Source organism: Eptesicus fuscus, chromosome 22, assembly GCF_027574615.1.
Source record: "Eptesicus fuscus isolate TK198812 chromosome 22, DD_ASM_mEF_20220401, whole genome shotgun sequence".
Lineage (NCBI taxonomy): Eukaryota > Metazoa > Chordata > Mammalia > Chiroptera > Vespertilionidae > Eptesicus > Eptesicus fuscus.
The window spans coordinates 16315796-16337108 of NC_072494.1; the positions used below are offsets into that span (position 1 = coordinate 16315796).

Below are 21313 nucleotides of genomic sequence, written 5' to 3' on the forward strand. Positions count from 1 at the left end.
TTTGTGTACATTGAAAGGAAATTAATTAGAAGAAATATTTTAATATTGCTATTCACCCTTTGTCTATAATAGAAGTGTCAGAGATGAAAGAAAATTAGTAAAATGTATATGAAAATAATATATAAATAAATTAATAAATAACCAATAACAACAAAGACATGATATAAAAACAATATTGATAAAAACAATGACTGATAAATTGATTAAAATTATTCTAATATCTCCCTGTATACCACATTAAGAGTAAAAACACTTTGAGTGCTTTACTAATTTCTCTTGTGATGAAGTATTTACAACTTTAATGTCACATGCTCTTCAAACTCGAGAGAAAGCAACATATTACTGACCATGTCCGAAAACGGGTTCAGGTAGGAGTATTCCTACTCTGTCTAGAGTTTGTCCTTGTGATTTATTAATAGTCATCGCAAATGCTGACATCACGGGAAACTGTCTTCAAATTAATTTAAATGGGAGGCCAGTGTCAGACGGGTACAAAATCACGCATGCACGAGTCAATATTTATTTTTATTTTTTTAAAATATATTTTATTGATTTTTTTACAGAGAGGAAGGGAGAGGAATAGAGAGTTAGAAACATCGATGAGAGAGAAACATCGATCAGCTGCCTCCTGCACACTCCCCACTGGGTATGTGTCCGCTACCAAGGTACATGCCCTTGACTGGAATCGAACCTAGGACCCTTGAGTCCGCAGGCCAACACTCTATCCACTGAGCCAAACCGGTTAGAGCCAACATTTATTTTTAAATTGCCAGTGCACGTCATATGTACCAGTCAGTCGGTCGGATGGACGTACGGTCAGTCATTTAGCCCTTTAGATATATAGATTTATTTATTTTAGAGAGGAAGGGAGAGGGAGAGGGAGGGAGAGAAATAGAAACATCAATGATGAGAAGCATTGATCGGCTGCCTCCTGTCCCAAGTCTGCAACCCAGGCATGTACCCTTGACTGGAATAGAACCTGGGACCCTTCAGTCCGCATGTCGATGCTCTATCCACTGAGCCAAACCAGCTAGGGCTCTATGAACTATTCTTCAACCCAACCTGGCTTTCCCTTCTGACTTATTTCTATGTGTCAGTGATCATATTATTTTCCAAATTGCTAAGATTGAAGCCTTGGGGATTGTGCTTGGCCATTCCCTCTTCCTTGGCTCCACATCTAGTCCTTGTGACCTCAAAATGTCTTTCCAAACTTTCCCTCCATTCCTACTGCCTTTCCTGGAAACCATGCCACTGTTACCACCTTCCTGGACAGCAGCATCAGCCTGTTCTCTATAAGCCTCTTCCTTCCTATCCATCACTCACTTCCTAACGGATTAACTGTTTAAACCCTGTCTGTGTTGTTCAGTGGATCCACTGCTTGCTGAGTTAAATCCAAACACTTCAGCCTGGCTTTAGCCTCCCTCTATAGTGAAACCACGTGCTGCTCCCCTGTGTATAGTCTGTGCTGCAACCAGGCCAGCTAACGTACAGTTCTTCAACCACGTATCATCTCTCCTATCTTTGCTTTGTTCATATCACACCTCTGCTTAAATGCCTTCCAGGGACACTTCCCGAGGTGAAATCACGACTTAAGTGCTCCTTATTGCCTCCTATTCCATCCTCTCCATGTAGCCCTTAACCCAGAAGTGACCTTTCCCTCCCTTCAACCTCCATTATATTGCTTGAATCTTTCCTAAGGCAGTTATAACATTTTCCTTGGTGTTATTTGTGTGTGCCTTATCTCTTCTACAATGTGGAAAGATTCTTTTATTTTTAATGCATATTTTCCAGCTATACTGATATATAATTCACTGGAAAGCTTCTTGGAAGGGGGCGGAAACTCACATTTGTTGAATATCCACCATGTGCCAGGCTCTGTGACCACTGTGTCTCTTAGACTCTGGTGAATTGAAGTGCTCAGTAAATATTTGTTGAATGAATAAACTGGTTCTCGTTACCCCATTTGCTTAAAATCTACCAGTGCTGATTTGTGGGCATTTAGAATAAAATCTAATGCTTCCCGTGGTCAGCACTGATCTACATGATCTGGCTCCTGTCTGCCTCTTCAGCCCCATCTTGTGCTCCTCCCCCCTTCCTCACTCTGGTCAGTCTTCACTGCCTTTCTCTCAGTTTCTAACACACCAAGCTCCGTTCTCACCTCAAAGCTCTTGCAAATAATGTTCTTTCTGCCTGGAGTACCTTCTCCCCTGTTCTTTGTATGGCCGGGTCTTTCTCATGCTTCAGGCCTTTGCTTCCATGCCACCTTTGCAGAGTGGACTTCTTTACCCAGTTGGAAAGAGGGTTCTTTCTGTTTTCTTTTTCGGCACCTTGTTTCCTTCAGAGCACTCGTTATAATTTGCAGTTATTTTATCTCCAACCCCAGCTTCTTAATTAGACTGTAAGCTCCGTGAAGGCCTTTCCCTGTCCACTTCTGTTCTTTGTCTAGTGCTTATCTCAGTGCTTGGCATCTAGTAAGCATTAAACAAACAATGATTTATATTACTTATCCAAAGTTATTTAGCCAGGAGGCTTAAACCAAGTCAGATAATAGGTGCCCAGTAATCACTTGTTGAATGAATAATGGAGAAGGAAAGACATGGGGCTCTTTACCCCACCCTCTTACCTTTGTTTTTCCATCCTCTCCCTAAGCCCCAGGAAAATGGCATGTATGTACGACTAGAATTGGCATCTGGATCCCACTGCAGCTTACAGGCCTGGGGGCTAGTGCAGACAGGCCCAAGGAGGCTGGCAGTGCCAGCCCAGATGCTACCTTTAATGGTTATGAAATGCTTTCTTGTCAAGAGAAATAGGACACCCATGAGGAGGAGTCACCAGCTCACTTTGTTTCTATTTGTATGCTGACCCTGGGGAAGAAAGTTGACTAGAAATCAGGGAGAGATGGTTCTGGTAGGGCTTAAGGAACTCTGCCATGCTGCTGGGTCTTAGAAGCTCTCACTTCTGCCCTGCCAACCCCTACCATCCTACTTATTCCCTACTATTTAGTTGCCTGGCTACAAAATACCCAAACTAGGAGCATGATAAAAAAAAAAAATTTAAAGGTATTATGGTGACTGAATTGTAGAGAGAAAACTGAGGGAATCTTTGAGATGATAAATCTATTTTACATCCAGTCTCAGAGTAAAAGCCAAAGTCTTTGCAATGGCTTCAAGGTCCTAAATGACTTACCTCTTGGACCTCATCTACTGTGCTCTCCCTCATTCTGCTCCAGGCATACTGGCCTTGCTGCCCTTTGCAGATGAAAAGTGTGCTCCTGTCTCAGGACCTTTACATAGGATGTTACTGCTGCTTGGAAAGCTGTCCACCACAGAGCCTTATGGCTTGCACTCTTCTTTAGGACTTTGCTCAAACTTCACCTTCTTGAAGAGGGTTTTCTTGACTACCTTGTTTAAAATGGCAACCCATTCACACCCTACCTTTGGCATTTCCTGTCTCCCCTTCCTGCTTTATTTTTATCTAGCTAGCACACAGCACCTCCTGACATAACTATATATTTTGCTTTTTGTTTATTCAGGCAGTTAGAATGTAAATGTCATAAGGGCAAGGATTTTGAGGCTTTTTTATTCACTGTTATATCCTCAGAACCCACAAGGACTGGTTCATGGTAGCCATTCAGTACATCTTTGTTGAATATATTAATGAGCTCTTGTCTTTCACTTCCAGAGAGTGTAAAGCAAAAAATTCAGTTGTAGGTGAACTTCTCAGTGATACGGGGAATGGGTGAATCTGGGTATTATTCAGTCTTCTTTTGTTTTGTTTGTTAATCCTTACCTGAGGATATTTTTTCCATTGATTTTTAGAGTGGAAGGGAAAGGAGGGAGGGGAGAGAAAGAGAGAGAAACATCGATGTGAGAGAGACACATCGATTGGTTACCTCCTGAATGCAATCGACTGGGGGTGGGGATATAACCTGCAACCCAGGTACCTGCCCTTGACCAGGAATCAAACCTCCAACCCTCAGGTGCACAGGCCAACACTCTAATCACTGAGCACACCAGCCAGGGCTATTAATAAGTCTTCTTCATCAGCATTTTGAAAAATAAATTTTTGTTTCTCTTAATATAGGCTGGAGAAAAGTTCTCACTGTAGGATATGACTTTCTCTTTTAATTGTAATTTTGTTATTTGTAAAAACACATGATTCAAAATTCAAAAGGTAGGGCCCTGGCCAGTGTGGCTCAGTGGTTGGAGTGTTATCCTGTGCACCAGAGGTCAAGGCTTCGATTCCAGGTCAGGGCACATGCCTTAGTTGTGGGTTCGATCTCTGGGGTTGTGTGCGAGAGGCAACTGATTGATGTATCTCTCTCACATCGATGTTTCTTTCTCTCTCTCCCTTCCTCCATCTCTAAAATCAATTTTTAAAAAACTTCTTAAAAAATTCAAAAGGTAGGAAAGGAGGGTATACTGTGAAAAAGCCCCTCATCCACCACAGTCATACAACTCCCTGCTTTAAAGACAATCAGTGTTACCAGTTTTTTGTTTTTTTTTTTTAAATATATTTTTAAATTGATTTCAGAGAGGAAAGGAGCGGGAGAGAGAAACATCAGTGATGAGAAACATTGATTGGCTGCCTCCTGCATGACCCACACTGGGAATTGAGCCTGCAATCCTGACACGTGCCCTAACCAGGAGTCAAACTGTAACCTCCTGGTTCATAGGTCGATGCTCAATCACTAAGCCACCCTGGCTGGGCAGTGTTACCAGCTTTTAATGTATCCAACCAGTTATTCAGTGCTTATACTAGAAAATATGTAGTGTGTGCTTTTCTAGCCTGTGGGTTGGGCGAAGCAGAACACAGGCATAAGATTGTTATATCAGGAAGGATTTCTGTCAGATGAAAGGAGTCAGCAAGCAAAGAGGTTTTGAAATTTCCCTCTCCAGAGGACGTAACCAAGATGACTTCTGGATGGAGCCTCAGATTTATAATTGTTGTTGGTTCAGAAGGAAGCAAAGAGAAAAAAAGATGGGAGCTATGTGGATGGGGGGCTCTGAGGTGGCTAAGGATGGAAGGTTTGTCATCATTGGGCCAGTTGGTAGAAACAGTGTGAGGGCAGACAGGGTGGTACCTCATGTCTCACGGCATTGTCTTTCCCTCCATTCCAGAGCAGCTCTCCTCTCTCTGTCCTAAGGAATGCCCTCACATTGTGTTTCAAGCCATCTCAGGGCCCCTGGCTGCAGCTACCGCTTCCATCATCACCAATCCCATGGACGTCATCCGAACCCGAGTGCAGGTAAGACCAGCCTCCACCCCAGCCCTCCTCCCACATTACCCATTAGAAATGTGATCTTGAGGCCCTCTAGCCTTCCCCTGACCTCTTGGTGTCAGGGCTGTGTAGTTCAGCCAGCATCTCTGGGTCATCCAAGCCCCTTCCTTGTGGTTATGACTTATCATTTACAGAAACCAGCTGAGCACTTTGAAGCACCTAGAATGTTTTTCTCATCCTGTCTGCTAGCTCGCATGCTTCTATTCCTTCAGTTGCCCATGCCTCTAGGAATTCTTGCTGGTTTCTTACAGCCTTTTATCCTATTAGCATAGCCTATAACCACCTTTTCCTTACCTGCATTTAGAAATATCCATTTCAGTTCATTTCCTAAGTCTGTTTGGTTTCTCTCTGTGAGCTCTTTACAGTGAAATTGTTCTTTTTTTTCCCCTTTTGTGCTCACCGGAGGATGTTTTTATTGATTTTAGAGAAAGAGGAAGGGAGAGAGAGAGGGAGAGAGATATCGATGTGAGAGAGAAACATCGATCAGTTGCCTCCCGTATACGCCCCAACCAGGGATTGAACCTGCAACCTGGATATGTGCCCTAACTGGGAATTGAACCTGCAACCTTTTTATGTTCAGGACAACACTCCAACCAGCTCAGCCACACCAGCCAGGGCGAGAGTGACTGTTCTTGAATAGGTTTCACAGACTGTACTGTGTAGACTCAGCAAAAACACCGACAAAGCCCTTGGTAGTGCTGTGCTGAAGCTATAGTTTCTGTCTTCAGTCAGCTCAAAAACAGTTTCACAGTACCTAGTCCAAGGAAATAGAATTTGAATGATGACATATAAAATATAAATGGCAGGTTTTGCTGTATAAAGCTTTAAGTCAAGAGAATGGAGGGTTTTACTATCTGATTTGGATAGCTTAAGAGGCAAGCTGAGGAGGGGAGAGAAGAAAAATTACCATTACAGGTTGGGAGTGCAGTTAGCTTCCCTAATACCAGGATGTTGGGATGGAGGTGGCTGGTAAATCTAGGTGTATTTTTTTAAATAATTTTTTTAATTTTTCAATTACAGTTGACATACTATATTGTATTAGTTTCAGGTGTACAAAATAATGATTAGACATTTATATAAATTATAAAGTGATTATCCCGCTAAGTCTAGTACCTACCTGACACTAGAAGCCCGTTGCACGAAGTTTCGTGCAATAGACTTTCACCTGGCTGCCGGCACCAGTTTTCCGCCAGCAGCAGTTTTCCTCTGGCCACCCACTGATCAGAGCGCCTCCCGCCAGCGCGATCGGCCACCCCGAGAGGAACTCCAATCAGGAGGCGCTCCACCGGGTGGCCAGAGGAAAACTGCTGCTGGCGGAAAACTGGTGCCCGGCAGCCACGCAATGGGCCACCCCGAGTTCCGCCACCAGAGTCTTCCGCCAGCCCCATGGGTCCTTCTGCAGCCTTGGCCACTCAGGCCGGTGGGAGGCGCGGGGGGGATGGGGACTTGTGAGTCCCCGCCCCCCCTCCTACCGCCGGCCAATCGGCCACCCTGAGTCCCATCCCCCCCACCCTTCCCACCCCCGTGCCTCCAGCCGGCCCAATTGTGGGCGTAGTGGAGTGATGCAATTTGCATATTACCTTTTTATTATGTAGGATTCCCTTGCTGTACTTTACATCCTGGCGCTGTTTTTCTAACTGGCAATTTGTATATCTTAATCCCTTCCCCTTTTTCACCCAAGCCCCCTCTCATCTGGCAATCATCAAAATGTTCTCTGTAACCCTAGCCAGTTTGGCTCAGTGGTTGGATTGTCAGCCCTCGGACTGAACAGTCCCGGGTTCGATTCCAGTCAAGGGCTTGTATCTCAGTTGCAGGCTCGATCCCTGGCCCGGGTCAGGGCAAGTGTGGGAGGCAACCAATCCATGTGTCTCTCTCATATCAATGTTTCTCTCTCTCCCTCTCCCTTTCACTCTGTCTAAAAATCAATGGAAAAAATATCCTTGGGTGAAGATTTAAAAAAAAAATGTTCTCTGTATCTATGAGTCTGTTTTGTTCACTTATTGTTTTAGATTCCACATATAAGTGAAATCATATGGTATTTGTCTTTCTCTCCCTGACTTATTTCTTTTAACATAATGCCCTCTAGGTCCATTCTTGTTGTTGAAAATGGCAAGATTCCATTCTTTTTTAAAGTTGAGTAATATTCCATTGTATATATGTACCACATCTTTATCCATTCATCAATCGATGGACACTTAGGTTGCTTCCATATCTTGGCTATTGTAAATAATGCTTCAGTTAACATAGGGATGTATGTGTCTTTTCAAATTAGTGTTTTGGGTTTCTTCCAATAAATACCCAGAAGTGGAATTGCTGGGTCCTTCTCTGCCTTTGTGATGAACTCCTTTATTCTTGTCTGGGAAAATCTAGGTATTTTTATCTCAAGAAAGAATGCCCTCCCCTCACCACACACATTTGAAAATGAGTATGTTGGCATCTAATTAGTTTGTAAGTAATAAAGTACATAGGTTCTATCTTCATTCTCTCCTGAGCCTTGTCCTGGGTGTTCCACAAGGAAATCCAGGGAAAGGATAGGTCTCTACTTGGAGGTGCTGCCAGGCCAGAGGAGACAAGGTGCATATGAGGGCCAGAGGTATGGCTTAAAAGCCCTGACATGACCAAGGATAAGTGTGAGGGTTAGGGGAGCAGAGGTGGTCAGATGAGAGGACTGAGAGGAAGACAGGAGTGTGGAGAAGGGTGTTAAAGGAGGCAGGGCGAGTGGGTAGATGTTCTTAGCCATAGATGGGACCACCTTGTGAAGGTCATACAGTACAGGAGGAGGTATAACAAGGAGTGCACCTGTCCTGTCTTGGCTGAGGGTTTGAGTGGGTGGTATCTAAAGATATAGTTCGGTGGCAGGATATAGGGGTAGGGGAAGGGGGCAGGACTGTTGAGAAAGAAAAGATTCCTGCCTTAGCCAGGTTTCCAATGTGATAGGGAAGGTAAGTGTCTGGGAGAAAACAGAGTTAGAGGGGAGGACTCTAGCCATGGGGGTTCAGAGGGATTGAGATGACCAGAGTCAAAATCACAGACTGGCAGAGCTGCAGAGGGCCTTAGAGGTGACCAGAGAGAAGTACCCAGTCCAAAGGCTCATAGCTGTGTAGTTTATCTAATGACATTAATGACTGATGCTTATTGAACACTTACTGTCTGCCAGGTCCTGTTCCCAACTTTTACAAGTATTCTTTTGTTTACCGCTCAGAACAACCACATGGCATAGGAACTATCACTGTTTTATATTCAAGGAAACTGAAGTGCAGAGTGAGTTAAATTACTGAGGTTATGCTGTTAGTAAACTGGGGAGCAGAATTCAAATTCAGTTTTGCCTAAGGCAGAGGGAGAATGAGCAGAGGAGCTTTGACTGCAGACCCTGACCCTCCACTGTGTTGACTTTTCCAGGTTGAGGGCAAGAACTCCATTATCCTGACCTTCAGACAGCTGATGGCAGAAGAGGGGCCTTGGGGCCTCATGAAGGGCCTCTCAGCCAGAATCATCTCAGCCACGCCCTCTACCATTGTCATTGTGGTAGGCTATGAGAGCCTCAAGAAACTGAGCCTCCGACCTGAGCTGGTGGACTCGAGACACTGGTAACCTGTGTGGGAGAAAAGCCTGCTGTTTCCCACACCACTCTGGGTAGGGGACAGAGTAGGGAGGACAGCACCCTCTCTGAGTGCCCCTACCACACACCTAGCCCTGCCCTGGGCCAGGTGCCCTGTAGCGGGCAGGAACGGACACTTTGAACTGCTCTTGCTGAAGAGGCTCCACACCTGCATCTCCTGCCCCCATTATTTAGTTTTCTTACCAAAATGGCTCCCTCACTCAGTCCCTGTACTCAATCCTGCCCTAAGGAAACCCACCCTCCCCACTAGTCCCACTCTGTCCCTCTCCTGTTAACCCTTCTTCTGGGTCCCCTTTCCATCTGGGTCCCCGAGATCCTGATAAGAGCTGTACATAGAGCTTGCTTACTGCCACTGGTTCTTCCACTTGGGCCGTCAGCCCAGATTCCAAGCAGTTGCCATCAAGCCTTTTCCTGCTTCGTCTCTTAGGCTTATTTTTATTTTGGGACTGATTTGCCCACCAGACTACTCTGCTTTTTCCTGCCACTGGGGGCAAGGTGCCAGGCACTTTTGCACAGGGAGTAGTAACAGCGAAAGCTTCAGAGTGCTCATCCTCTCTTTGGAGTTATTAGATTGGGAGAAATGTTAATACTTTATTTTGTGTGTTTATATTGTTTTAACATCCGTGAACCAGGTTACTGTCTTTGTCCTACTAAAGCACCTATCCAATCCTGCAGTCAGAGCCCACCCTTTCCTCAGAAAAATATAATGTAGCTTTTCCTTCGATCTCAGTTCCCTGTCCCTTCCATGTCCCTTCAGTCCCTGCAGTCCAGGACTTACAAGCTGCTGGCTTCCCCTGGCCCAGATGACTACAGTGATAGGCACAATTCTAAGCAGATCAGGCTGTCGGGGCACACGGAACTTGGAGCACTACCCTGAAAAGTCAGATTGAGAGAGTAGCTGGCTTGGAAAGTAACAGGAGGGGATGTGTGCCCCAGCCCATCTCCCAGACCAGCTGAGCCAGGCCTAGGAGAGGGCAGTGTAGGTTCTCAGCCCCAGGCAGTTCTAATACATATAGATCCCAATCACGGGACTCATGGAAACGAATGTTGTCTCAGTCTCTGATACGTGGAACTGTTTGTGTTTTCTTCTCCCCAATGTGAAGTCATCCCAGTCATGGAACCCTCTAGAGCAGCGGTCGCCAACCGGTGGTCCACGGACCACTGCTGGCCCGTGAGGTCCGAAAGGTTGGCGGCTGCTGCTCTAGAGGGATGCTTGGAAGAGAGTCAAGAGCGGGTCAGGAAGTCACCCAATCCCAGGACCACCACATACCAGCCCGATACTGCCGAGATTAGCTGCTGATGCTCTCAGGAGCTAAGTGATGAGCGTTCCTTCCCTGCCTCATCCTACCTTGTCTACCAAGCCTGTGTGGCAGGTGAGAGAGGTGCAGCAAAAAGGATGAGAAGAAGGCACATCAAACCCTGCACTTCTACTTGAGACATTTGGCCAGGGTGATCCTTCAAACCTTCTTATTGGTCCCACCCCCTGGGAAGGGCCATGGTGCCAATTTGAAAGGTGCTAGCTACCTTTTGAAGCCTTGCTGTTTCTTACAGCTGCCCCACATTCTGTCACCCTGGCCAGATCAGAATCTGAAAAACACATTTTTCTACCTTCACCACTGTCACTGCCTGTCTTGGTCTTTTATCTTTGAGGGTTATTTTCCCTTATTTTGGTTTGCTTTTTCCTTCCTACCCACAGACGGTCATCCAAAGGGTTAGGCCCACAGATCATTCTGAATCTTCCTGCCCCTCAGTCACCCCTTTCCCTTAAGAACCACCAACACAATAGAAGCCAGCCTTCTTTCTCTCTCTTTTGTTCCATTGATTTTTTTTTTAGAGTGGAAGGGGGGGGGGGGAGAGAAAAACATCGTTGAGACACATCAGTTGGTTGCCTCCTCTACCCACCCCAACAGGCTCGGAGATTGAACCTGCAGCCCAGGTACCTGTCCTTGACCGTGTCCTCTACTGGGAACAAACTCGAGACCCTCTGGTGCACAGGCCGACACTCGAACCACTGAGCGACGCCAGCCAGGGCAGCCTCCTCTTTAAAGTCACTCTGGTGACCCTTTTGGAGATTGTTTTTCAGCCCCACACCTTCCCCTCCCTAGAAACTTGTCCCCACGGTGGCAAAATGGGTAAAGTATCATGGACGGGGTAGTCTCCTGCCTCTCATGCCTTAGGATGTTTCTGCTTCCCAGACTCCTTTCCTTCTGATTTATTGTACAGTATTTCATAGCCATTTACCCATTTTCTTCTCTCTCTCTCTCTCTCTCTCTCTCTCTCTCTCACACACACACACACACACACACACACACTCAAGTTTCAAAGGATGACGAGTTTTTTTGTTTGTTTTTAGTGAATGGAACCCCAGCCCCCTACTTCCCTATCTAATCGGGTTTGAATAAAACATGTCTTGGTGGGACTGGGACAGTGGGCTTCCGTTTTCCCAGGACCATAGAGCGGTCCAGCTGGAAGTTTTGATGTGGCGGTCCAAGAAACTTCGGAGGCCAGGCAAGGCGGGAACCCGACAGGAGTACTGAGGGACAGGGGAATGGAAATAGATGCGGTTAACATTTGATAAAGTGGACTCTTGTGAATATTAACTGCGAACATTCATTCACTGTTGCACTGTACGAAGTCTTTGAAGTGTAATTAAAAGTTTGTATTGATTGAGCCCTGAGCTTTTGGCTGGCGCTTATTTTGCCGGCCTGTGGATTAAGTACTAAAGTCACTACACCCTACTCACCTGTGCACAACCCTCAGCCTCCAGCAGTTTCCCCTCCCCCGTCGGCGACTCGGTGATGGACATTCCGCTACTTCCAATTGGACGCGCCCAATGCCGGGAGCGGCCAATCGGGGACTTCGGTGGGCGGGACATCCTGGCCAGTTAGATTTGGCGGTTCCATTTTAACATGGCCGAAGCAAGCAACGCCAGTGTTGGCAGCGGCTGTGAGGAAAAAGGGCGTGAGGGGTCCTCCCCCGAGCCCGTGTCCCCTGACACTACCATTTCGAGGGTGAAGCTTCTCGACACCACGGTGGATACTTTTCTCCAGAAGCTGGTCGCCGCTGGGAGGTAAGGGGAAGGAAGTGGGATGAGGGCAAATCTCACAATAGGTTGACGGGTGGGAGGCAAACAGGAGTGAGTTTGGGCCGCCTGAAGGTGAATCCCGCGAGACCAGATGGGGCGAACGGCGGTCACGTGGGTCCCGGGGTTGGGGGATTATTGACCGGCGGTCCAGGCGAGCGGAGGCTCACGTGATGTGTGCGGACTTGGAAGGACTAGTGCCGCGTCCTCCAGCCAGTCAGGTTTTGACCAAAACTTCAGGTGGCCGAGAGGAAAGACAGGCCTCGGAATCAGGATCAGGACCTAACCGCGCTGTGCCTCCGTCTCATCAGTAAATGGCAACAGTAGGACCTTTCTCAACGGGTAGTTTTGAGAATTAAGTACACGAAAGGCGCTTAGATAGTGCCTGCCACATATAAAGCATTAGAGTTGTAGTTATGGGAATAATACCTTCACTGGGTGGTTGTGAGAACTAAATGTATTACCATAGAACATTTTTCCTGTCTTGATTTTTATTTTCTATGAACAGTATTGTAACGATATTGGACACTCTGAGTTGCCCGTGATCCCACCACTGAGCATGTTAATGATGAGACACTGTTATTCCTTAAAGCGGTTTGTCCCCACACCTGTTCTCTGATCTCATCAAGACAACCGTCTCAGCCCTGGCAGGTGTGATGCGGTCGGTTAGGCGCCCTCCCCTGCAGGGAAGGCTTGTGGGTTTGATTCCCGTTAAGGATGTGCAGGAGGCAGCGGGTCAGTGGTTCCCTTTCCCTTTCTCTCTAAAAACCAATTTTAAAATCTTAAAAAAAAAAAAAAATACTCCCATCTTCTCCCAACCCTATCTTCTCCTAACCTCCTTCCCTCTTGTTCTTCCTTCCCTCCTTTCCTACAGAGACCTTTCATTTATCCACTTCACACATTGATTCACTGAGAAATACATTTTTTTAAAATATATTTTATTGATTTTTTACAGAGAGGAAGAGAGAGGGATAGAGAGTTAGAAACATCGATGAGAGAGAAACATCGATCAGCTGCCACCTGCACACCCCCTACCGGGGATGTGCCCGCAACCAAGGTACATGCCCTTGACCGGAATCGAACCTGGGACCCTTGAGTCCGCAGGCCGACGCTCTATCCACTGAGCCAAACCGGTCTCGGCAGAAATACATATTTTTAAAATATATTTTATTGATTTTTTTTGGAGAGAGGAAGGGAGAGGGATAGAGAGAAACATCGTCGATCAGCTGTCTCCAGCACACCCCCCACAGGGGATTGAGCCCACAACCAGGGCAGTGCCCTAACCAGGAATTGAACCGTGACCTCCTGGTTCATAGGTCAACTCAACCACTGAGCCATGCGGCCAGGCCACTGAGAAATATTTGAGTGCCTCTTCTGCCAGGCAGTGTCAGGTGCTGGGGAAGCAGACCGGGCCCCATATTGGAGCTTATACTCAGTGGGTAGAGACATTCAGTAAACAACAATCACAGCTTGGTAAGGTAAGGAACAGGTGATGTGATAAGAGCAACTTGGGGGGAAAGGAACACACTAGCTAGGCTGGTTAGGGGAGCCCACTCTGAGGAAGTGACATTAAACTGAAACTGGGACAGTGAGAGAAAGAACTAGAGAAGAAGTGTATAGGCAAAGGGTACAGCTTGTGCAAAGGCCCCAAGATGGTCAGGGCATTCTAGGAACTGGCAGAGGCCTGCTTGGCTACAACATAATGATCAGAGGGAGATTAAAATCAGGAGGCTGGACAGACAGGTGACATCCTTATCATCCAGGGTCTAATTTCAGCAGTATTGAATTTGATATAATAATTATTTTTATGGACCATTTATGACACTATTATATGTGCAGGCAAGATCCCTCCTTTGATTCATTTTTCCCTACTCATTTTTGCCTCCCTCTCCCTTCCCCATAGGCCCTGCTTTCTTTTCTCTTGGCTGTATGTCCTCCATTTATTCATTTATTCATGTACAAATATTTATCAGCCACCTACAATGTCCCAGGCTCTGTTCTAGAAGCTGGAGATATAAGTGATTAAGACAGAACGGTTGTTGCTCTTATGGAGTAGACATTCTATTGCCATAAAGAAAAATAAATCAGGGTAAAGGAATAGAAGTGGGTGAAGGGGTCTGGGTTAGTGTGAGTGCAGTGAAGTGACATTTGATTATGTTTGTTTTCTTGTACAATATGTTGTTTTGTGTGTATATGTTTTAAGTTTATATGAATGATAATTGTGCTACGTATCTTTTTTCACTTAACACCTTTTTTTCACTGTGCAAGGTTTATTTGGTGTTTTAGTTGGTGTGAACTTGGATAGTTGGCTGCATTCATTTGTATACTCTTTTAATATTAAATGGCAGTGTGCACTATTCTGATACATATAATACACAAAATAATATCCTTTAGAATTATTATGCACAAGACATGCAATACTGGATTTATACATTGGATCCCAGGATGTGATTGATTAGAGAAAAAAAGTTGGAGTAGGCATGTTGGGTAAAGGAACCACAAATTATATAACACACAGTAAACGCACATCTAATTTGAAGGGCACTGTAGGGTCAACACCATTTTAAAAATTATTTTAAAAAATATATTGTTGAAAATATTACATATGTCCCCCTTTTCCCCCTATTGGCCCCCTCCAGCCTGCCCTCCACGCCAGGCCTTCACCACTCTGTTATCTGTGTCCATGGGTTGTGCATATATGCATACAAGGTCTTTGGTTGATTACCTCTCATCCACCCACCCACCCTCCCCCACCTTTCCTCCAAGATTCCACACTCGGTTCCATGCTTCCATGTCTCTGGATCCACTCTGTTCATCAGTTTATTTTTTTAATTAGATTCCACATATGAGTGAGATCATGTGATACTTATCTTTCTCTGACTGACTTATTTCACTTAGTGTGATACTCTCCAGCTCCCTCCATGCTGTCTCAAAGGGTAAGAGGTTCTTCTTTTTTACTGCTGCATAGTATTCCATGGTATAAATGTACTGTAGCTTTTTTATCCACTCACCTAGTGGTGGGCACTTGGGCTGTTTCCAGATCTTAGCTATTGTAAACTGTGCTGCATGAACATAGGGGTGCATACATTCTTTCTGATGGTGTTTCGGGTTTCTTAGGATATATTCCTAGAAGTGGGATCACTGGGTCAAATGGCAGTTCCATGTTTAATTTTTTCAGGAATTCCATACTGTATTCCATAATGGCTATACCAGTCTGCATTCCCACCAGCAGTCAACACCATTTTTAAAATGATCTAACCATGTCCTGTAAGTGCATATGGTTCAGAGCTTTTCAACACTGCTTGTCATTCCATGATAAGCATCCAGTTCTTATTCACTGCCTCTTATGGACACTTTGCCTCGACAGATTACACCAGGGTGACTGTCCTTGTACATCCCCTCATGGAGCAGTGCTAGCATTTCTGAGGTCTATAATGGAAAGGGATCACTGGGTCTACCTGTGTTTTGTCAAACTGCTTTCCAGAAATGTCGTTCCTGTCTCCTACATCCTCACCATCACTGGGTATCCACCATTCTAACATTTGCTATTCTGAAGTTGTGAAAGAGATATTTTATTATTGTTTGAATTTGCATGTCATTGATTTCCTCATATAATTAATTGCTAGTCATTTTGGCTTCTCTTCTGCGAACTGCCTCCCCCCCCCCCCCCCCCCCCCCCGCCCAGAACTTTTTTTTTTAATTGGGGGTTTTTATCTTGATTTTCTGGAGTTCCTGGTATAATATAGAAATCAATCTCTTGCCCTGGCCGGTTTTGCTCAGTGGATAGAACATCGATCTGGGGACTAAAGGGTCCCGGGTTCGATTCTGGTCAGGTGCACTCAGTTGCAGGCTCCTCCCCAGCCCGGGCCTTGGTCAGGGCACGTGCGGAGGCAACCAGGTGTTTCTCTCATATCGATGTTTCTCTCTGTCTTTCCCTCTCCCACTCTCTTCTAAAAATGAACGGAAAAATATCCTCAGGTGAGGATTAAAAAAAAAATCAATCACTTGTCAGTTTTAGACTGAAGAAGGAAATATTTTTTTTCTGTCTGTTAGGTACTAACTTTGTAATGTCCTTTGAGGAATATAAATCTTTAGTCAAATAAAAAGCCCCACAGATTATAGTTTGTACTTTACCCAGGAGGAGGAAGCAGAAAGAGAAATGCAACAATCCCAGGTGCCCCCTCACAAGCTGTATGGATCCTCATGACGCCTTTCTCAGCCTCCAGACTAGCTCAGCATCCCTCACACAGTCATAATAAATTTAGTTTTGCTTAATCTATTTTTAAACCCTTAATTTTCATATGATTACATTTCCCCTCTTATGGTTTTGTGCTTTTGGAGTCTTGTTTATAGAGGTTATACTCATACCTAGGTCACAAAGATAATCTTCAGTGTTTTCTTCTGTTATCTAATCATTTTACTCTCTACTTAAAATCTTCAATCTGCCTGGAGTAAGGTGTAAGGTGTAAGGTGGTGGTCTCAGCCAGTCTCATTTTTCTGGTTTTCCCAGTCATTGTCAACTAAACAGTTTGTCCATCCCCATTGCTTTATGGAGCTCCCTTTGTCATATGCAAGCCCCTCTGCCTAATGTGCTCCTGGGTCTCTTCCACACACTGAGCTACTCACTGCTTATCGTGGCGCCTGTCACAAAGGAGACACTCGGTAAGTAGTTTGGGAATAAATGAAGATTCCCAAGTCACAGCTCTCTCCTGAGCTTCGGACCTCTGTCTCCAGTAGTTTAATACTAGAAACCTCCACACGGTGTCCTACAGAACCAACCAAGCTCAGTGCAATGGAAGCAGGATTTGTCCTCCCTCTGTCGTCCCTAACTTAGTTGAAAATACCACTGTCAACCCATTCTCTAGGCCAGAGGTTTGGGAGTCCTCACTGACCCCTCCTTCCTTTTCATTTCCAGTCAACCACCAAGCCCTGTTGGTTCCAGCCTCTCTCTCAATCTCCTCCTTCCCATCCTTGTGCCAGTGCTTTAGTTCACGCCCTCGTCATCTCACTGGATTGCTGTACCAGCCTCCATAGGCCTTCCAGCCTCAGTCTTGCCCCCTCCTCAAGTCGGCAGCTCAGATTTGAACAGGTCCTTCTGCTTAAAATGTTTAATTGGTTCAGGGTTGGTTCCAGAATCGAATGTAAACTCCTTAGCTCAGCATACAAGGCCATTCACTCCTCGGCCCCTCCCATCTCTCCAGCTGTGGTCAGGGCATGGGCACCCGACACATGCACACTTGCATGCACTGCACACACACACACACACATGCGCGCACATAAGCTTTTCTGCATTGAGTGCTGCCGCTGTCCCCCATCCATGCCACCTGCTTCGTCTACTTATAGCTTTTCCTTGCTAGAATATCCTTCTCATTTGGTTAAATAGAACTTACTCATGGCTGGTTTCCACATAGAAAGGGCTCAATATATGACATGTATGACTATAGAGTTTTAAGATATATGCAAATACTTGACCCTTTCCCAAGTCGTTAAAAGTCCTCAATCTCAAAGGACCAGTACTTATACCCAGATGTCTCTCCATAATAAAAGCTAATTCTCATCAGTGATCCAAAGAAGAGACATTTTTTAAAAAAATTTTATTGATTTTTTACAGAGAGGGATAGTTAGAAACATCGATGAGAGAGAAACATCGATCAGCTGCCTCCTGCACACCCCCCACTGGGGATGTGCCCGCAACCAAGGTACATGCCCTTGACCGGAATCGAACCTGGGACCCTTCAGTCCACAGGCTGATACTCTATCCACTGAGCCAAACCGGTTAGGGCCCAAAGAGATATTTTAAACCCTGGATGGCCTTTCTCCACAACTTAGTTTTTTTGTTTGGTTTTTGTTAATCCTCACTCGATATTTTTTTCCATTGATTTTTAGAGTGGAAAGGTGGGGGGGAAACATCCATGTGAGAGGCATCGATTTGTTTGCCTCCAGCAAGTGCCCCGACAGGGGCCAGGGATTGAACCTGAAACCCAGGTACATGCCCTTGACTGAGAATAAAACCTACAACCCTTAGGTGTGTAGGCAGACGCTCTAACCATTGAGCACACCAGCCAGGGCAATGGCATATTTTTCATGAAAATGTTAGCTTGACTAGAAGGGCAGTTTACATGATGCACCCAAGAGTGACTGGAAGATGATTGACCTCGCTGGGCTCTCAGTTCCCACAGACGCTGCCCTTGCCTTACCGTCTTAATCAGGGCATCTTCTTGTCATTGGACCTGTTGAGGCAAAGATTTCTGCAGCTGTCCTCTCTCAGACTTAACAACATAGAAATGTGGCCCTACTGAAGCTTATCATTTGTGACCTCTGCCTTGTCCTCCAAAAATGAGGGTTTCTTTTCTAGCCTCACAGACCCCCGGACCTTCTGAGAAACAGCCATTCCCGTTTAGCTAAAGGAAGCAGATGAGGCTCTCCCCTTTCTATGTTTCGTTACCAATCAGGACCCTCCAAAAGAGGCTGTTGGTTCGGGGTGGTATAGGTGGGGCCCTGATTGAAGACCAGTTAGCACTTCAGAAGAAAGCTGGGTCTGCTACAGGTACCCATGGCACCCCAGTAGCTGTGCCACATGTGGTGTCAGTCCATGGGGCTGAGGGAGGAGAGGTGATTGACAGTTCTTACGTTCTTATATGCCAGACTGTGACCAGTGTCTGTCCTGGTCCAGAATTCCAGCCTGGGATGTGCTGTGCCCTGTGTGATTTGCATAATAAATTGATTAAAGCCCATGTCTGACAGCAACCAAGGAAAAAGCTGTGTTTGTACATGAACTGGTAGAGTTTTATTTTTTTTATAATTTAAATTCTTTATTGTTTAAAGTATTACATGTCTCCTTTTCCCCTCATTGACCTCTCCCCGGCTGCTCCCACCCCCCAGCACATGCCCTCACCCCCCTACTGTCTGTGTCCATTGGTTATGCTTATATGCATGCATACACGTCCTTTGGTCGATCTCTAGCACTGTCCTCCTCCCCCTCCCCCCGGTAGTTTTTTTTTTCCCCCCAATTTTTTTTATTAAGGTATTATATGTGTACGTATCTTACCATTGCCCCCGCACCCCATTCCCATATATGCCCTTACCCCCCAGAGTTTTGCGTCCATTGGTTATGCTTATATGCATGCATACAAGTCCTTTGGTTGATCTCTTATCTTCCCCACCTCTCCCTAACCTTCCTGCTGTAATTTGACAGACTGTTAGATTCTTTACTGCCTCTGTATCTTTTTGTTCAAGTTTTTAATGTTCTTTATTATCCATAAATGAGTGAGATCATGTGGTATTTTTCTTTCATTGACTGGCTTATTTCACTTAACATAATGTTCTCCAATTCCATCCAGGTTGCTGCAAATGGTAAGAATTCCTTCTTTTTTATGGCAGCATAATATTCCATTGTGTAGATGTACCATAGTTTTCTGATCCAGTCATCTGCTGATGGGCACCTAGGCTGTTTCCAGATCTTAGCTATTGTTATTGTGCTGCTATGAACATAGGGGTGCATATATCCTTTCCTATTGGTGTTCCCAGTTTCTTAGGATATATTCCTAGGAGTGGGATTACTGGGTCAAATGGGAGTTCCATTTTCAGTTTTTTGAGGAAACTCCATACTGTTCTCCACAGTGGCTGCACCAGTCTGCATTCCCACCAGCAGTGCACGAGGGTTCCTTTTTTTCCGCATCCTCGCCAACACTTGTCATTTATTTGTTGATGATAGCCATTCTGACAGGTGTGAGATGGTACCTCATTGTTGTTTTGATTTGCATCTCTTGGATAATTAGTGACGTTGAACATGTTTTCATGTGTCTCTTGGCCTTCCTTCTGTCTTCCCCCGGTAGTTTTAAACTAGTGGCAAAGACTATTGGTGTTCACAGGAAACAGTTCTTCACAGGAAAAAGAGTGGTTAAATATATAAATTATTCTAAGTAAATGCCTCAGAAATATCTCACTTTCTTTGAATGTACAGATGATGCATGCTCCTGTCTGATTCATTTTTGAAGTGGGTATGACTCATCGGACTGTGGTTTGCGGCTTCAGCTCCATCATGCTGATTCTGTTCTTCATATGTTTCCACTCTACCTCTCTCTACCCCCACTGTGTCTGCTTTGCTGAGTTTGCCATCACTCTGTCACTGGTGCCTCTTGAATCCATCCTCACACAGCAGTCTGAGGTTTAGAACCCTTTTCTAGCTCCTTCCGTCATGATACAGTCCAGACTGTGTGCCATGGAGGCAAAGGGCACCTGAGCCAGAGCCAGAGCGCTGCACCATGTCCCAGCTGCATGACCTCGGGCAAGCTTCTCTGCCTCAGGTTTCTCTTCTGAAAATGGGATGATGATAACAGAACCTGCCTCGTAAAGTTAGTGAGGTGTAAATTAGTTCCTCCATCCCTGGCAGGTGTGGCTCATTTGGTTGAGCATCGTCCTGTGCACTGAAAGGTTACCAATTTGATTCTGGTCAGGACACATGCTCAGGTTGTGGGCTTGATCCCCGTCGGGGTGCATGTGGGGGGGAGGGGTACATTCACATCAATGACTCCCCCTTCCTCTCTAAGATCAATATAAAATTTTAAAGGGAAAAATTATTTTCAAAAGATATGAGTTACTCTTGTGTAGTCCTTAGAATAATGCCTGGCTCTAGCCAGTGCTCAATAACTATTTCCTGTTTGTACATCTTCACACATGGGCCGTGGGTATGCCCACTACTCTTTAGCTACAGAGCCTGGGCTGCTGTGTCTCCTGAAATTGGTAGAATTTCCTTGTGTAGTAGAGCCCAGCGGCTCAGCTTTCCCAGTCAACTGAGCTGGATCTTAGGCCTTTTATTGGATATTTAGGCCTTTTATCCAACTGAGCTGGATCTTAGGTTTGGGGCATGTTGTCACCAGCTACAGCTTGTTGGAGAGATGTTGGCAGTCTGAAGCTTGAGTGGGGCTGGAAACTGGATGGGGCGGGTCTCAGGGAATCACCGGGGCAGAGCAAACAGGCTTATGGAGAGAGACAGCTATGGCTGCCAGTCAGCCCTGCAACAGGGGAGGTCCTAGCACAGGAACAATGACCCCTGTGTCCCTCAAAGCTGCCTGGTGCTGGGAGTTCAAGTAAGTTCTAAGTTTGTGCACTGGCTCTTTAAATGGAACACCCTCGTGTCACTCAGCCACAATCCCCGTAGTTGTGGGGACTTTTCTCCCCAGCTCAGGAAACCTGAGCTTGGGTCTGGTGTGGGGCTGGGACCCCTTGCTCCTCATGGACAGCCTCTGCAGAGACATCTCCCTCCTGACTAAAACTGGCACACGTGGGCATCGGACCGGCCTGTTCCGTGCTTCCACCCTTCCTACCAGTC

General features: G+C 45.6%; 1 protein-coding gene across 8 annotated transcripts in view; it reads left to right on the forward strand.

Annotated features, from left to right (window-relative positions):
• The window catches only part of LOC103298870 (solute carrier family 25 member 44), a 39256-nt gene that overhangs the window by 9010 nt on the left and 8933 nt on the right, over window positions 1–21313 (forward strand). For 3 of the 8 annotated variants that reach the window (XM_054712020.1, XM_054712017.1, XM_054712016.1), the window contains exons 3-4: window positions 5121–5248; window positions 8681–8868. In XM_054712020.1, the coding sequence (XP_054567995.1) occupies window positions 5121–5248; window positions 8681–8868 (316 nt within the window). Of the gene's footprint in view, window positions 1–5120; window positions 5249–8680; window positions 8915–11253; window positions 11571–11783; window positions 11971–21313 lie in introns of those variants that run through there. The other 5 variants (XM_054712018.1, XM_054712019.1, XM_054712021.1 and 2 more) reach the window with 5 other exon arrangements.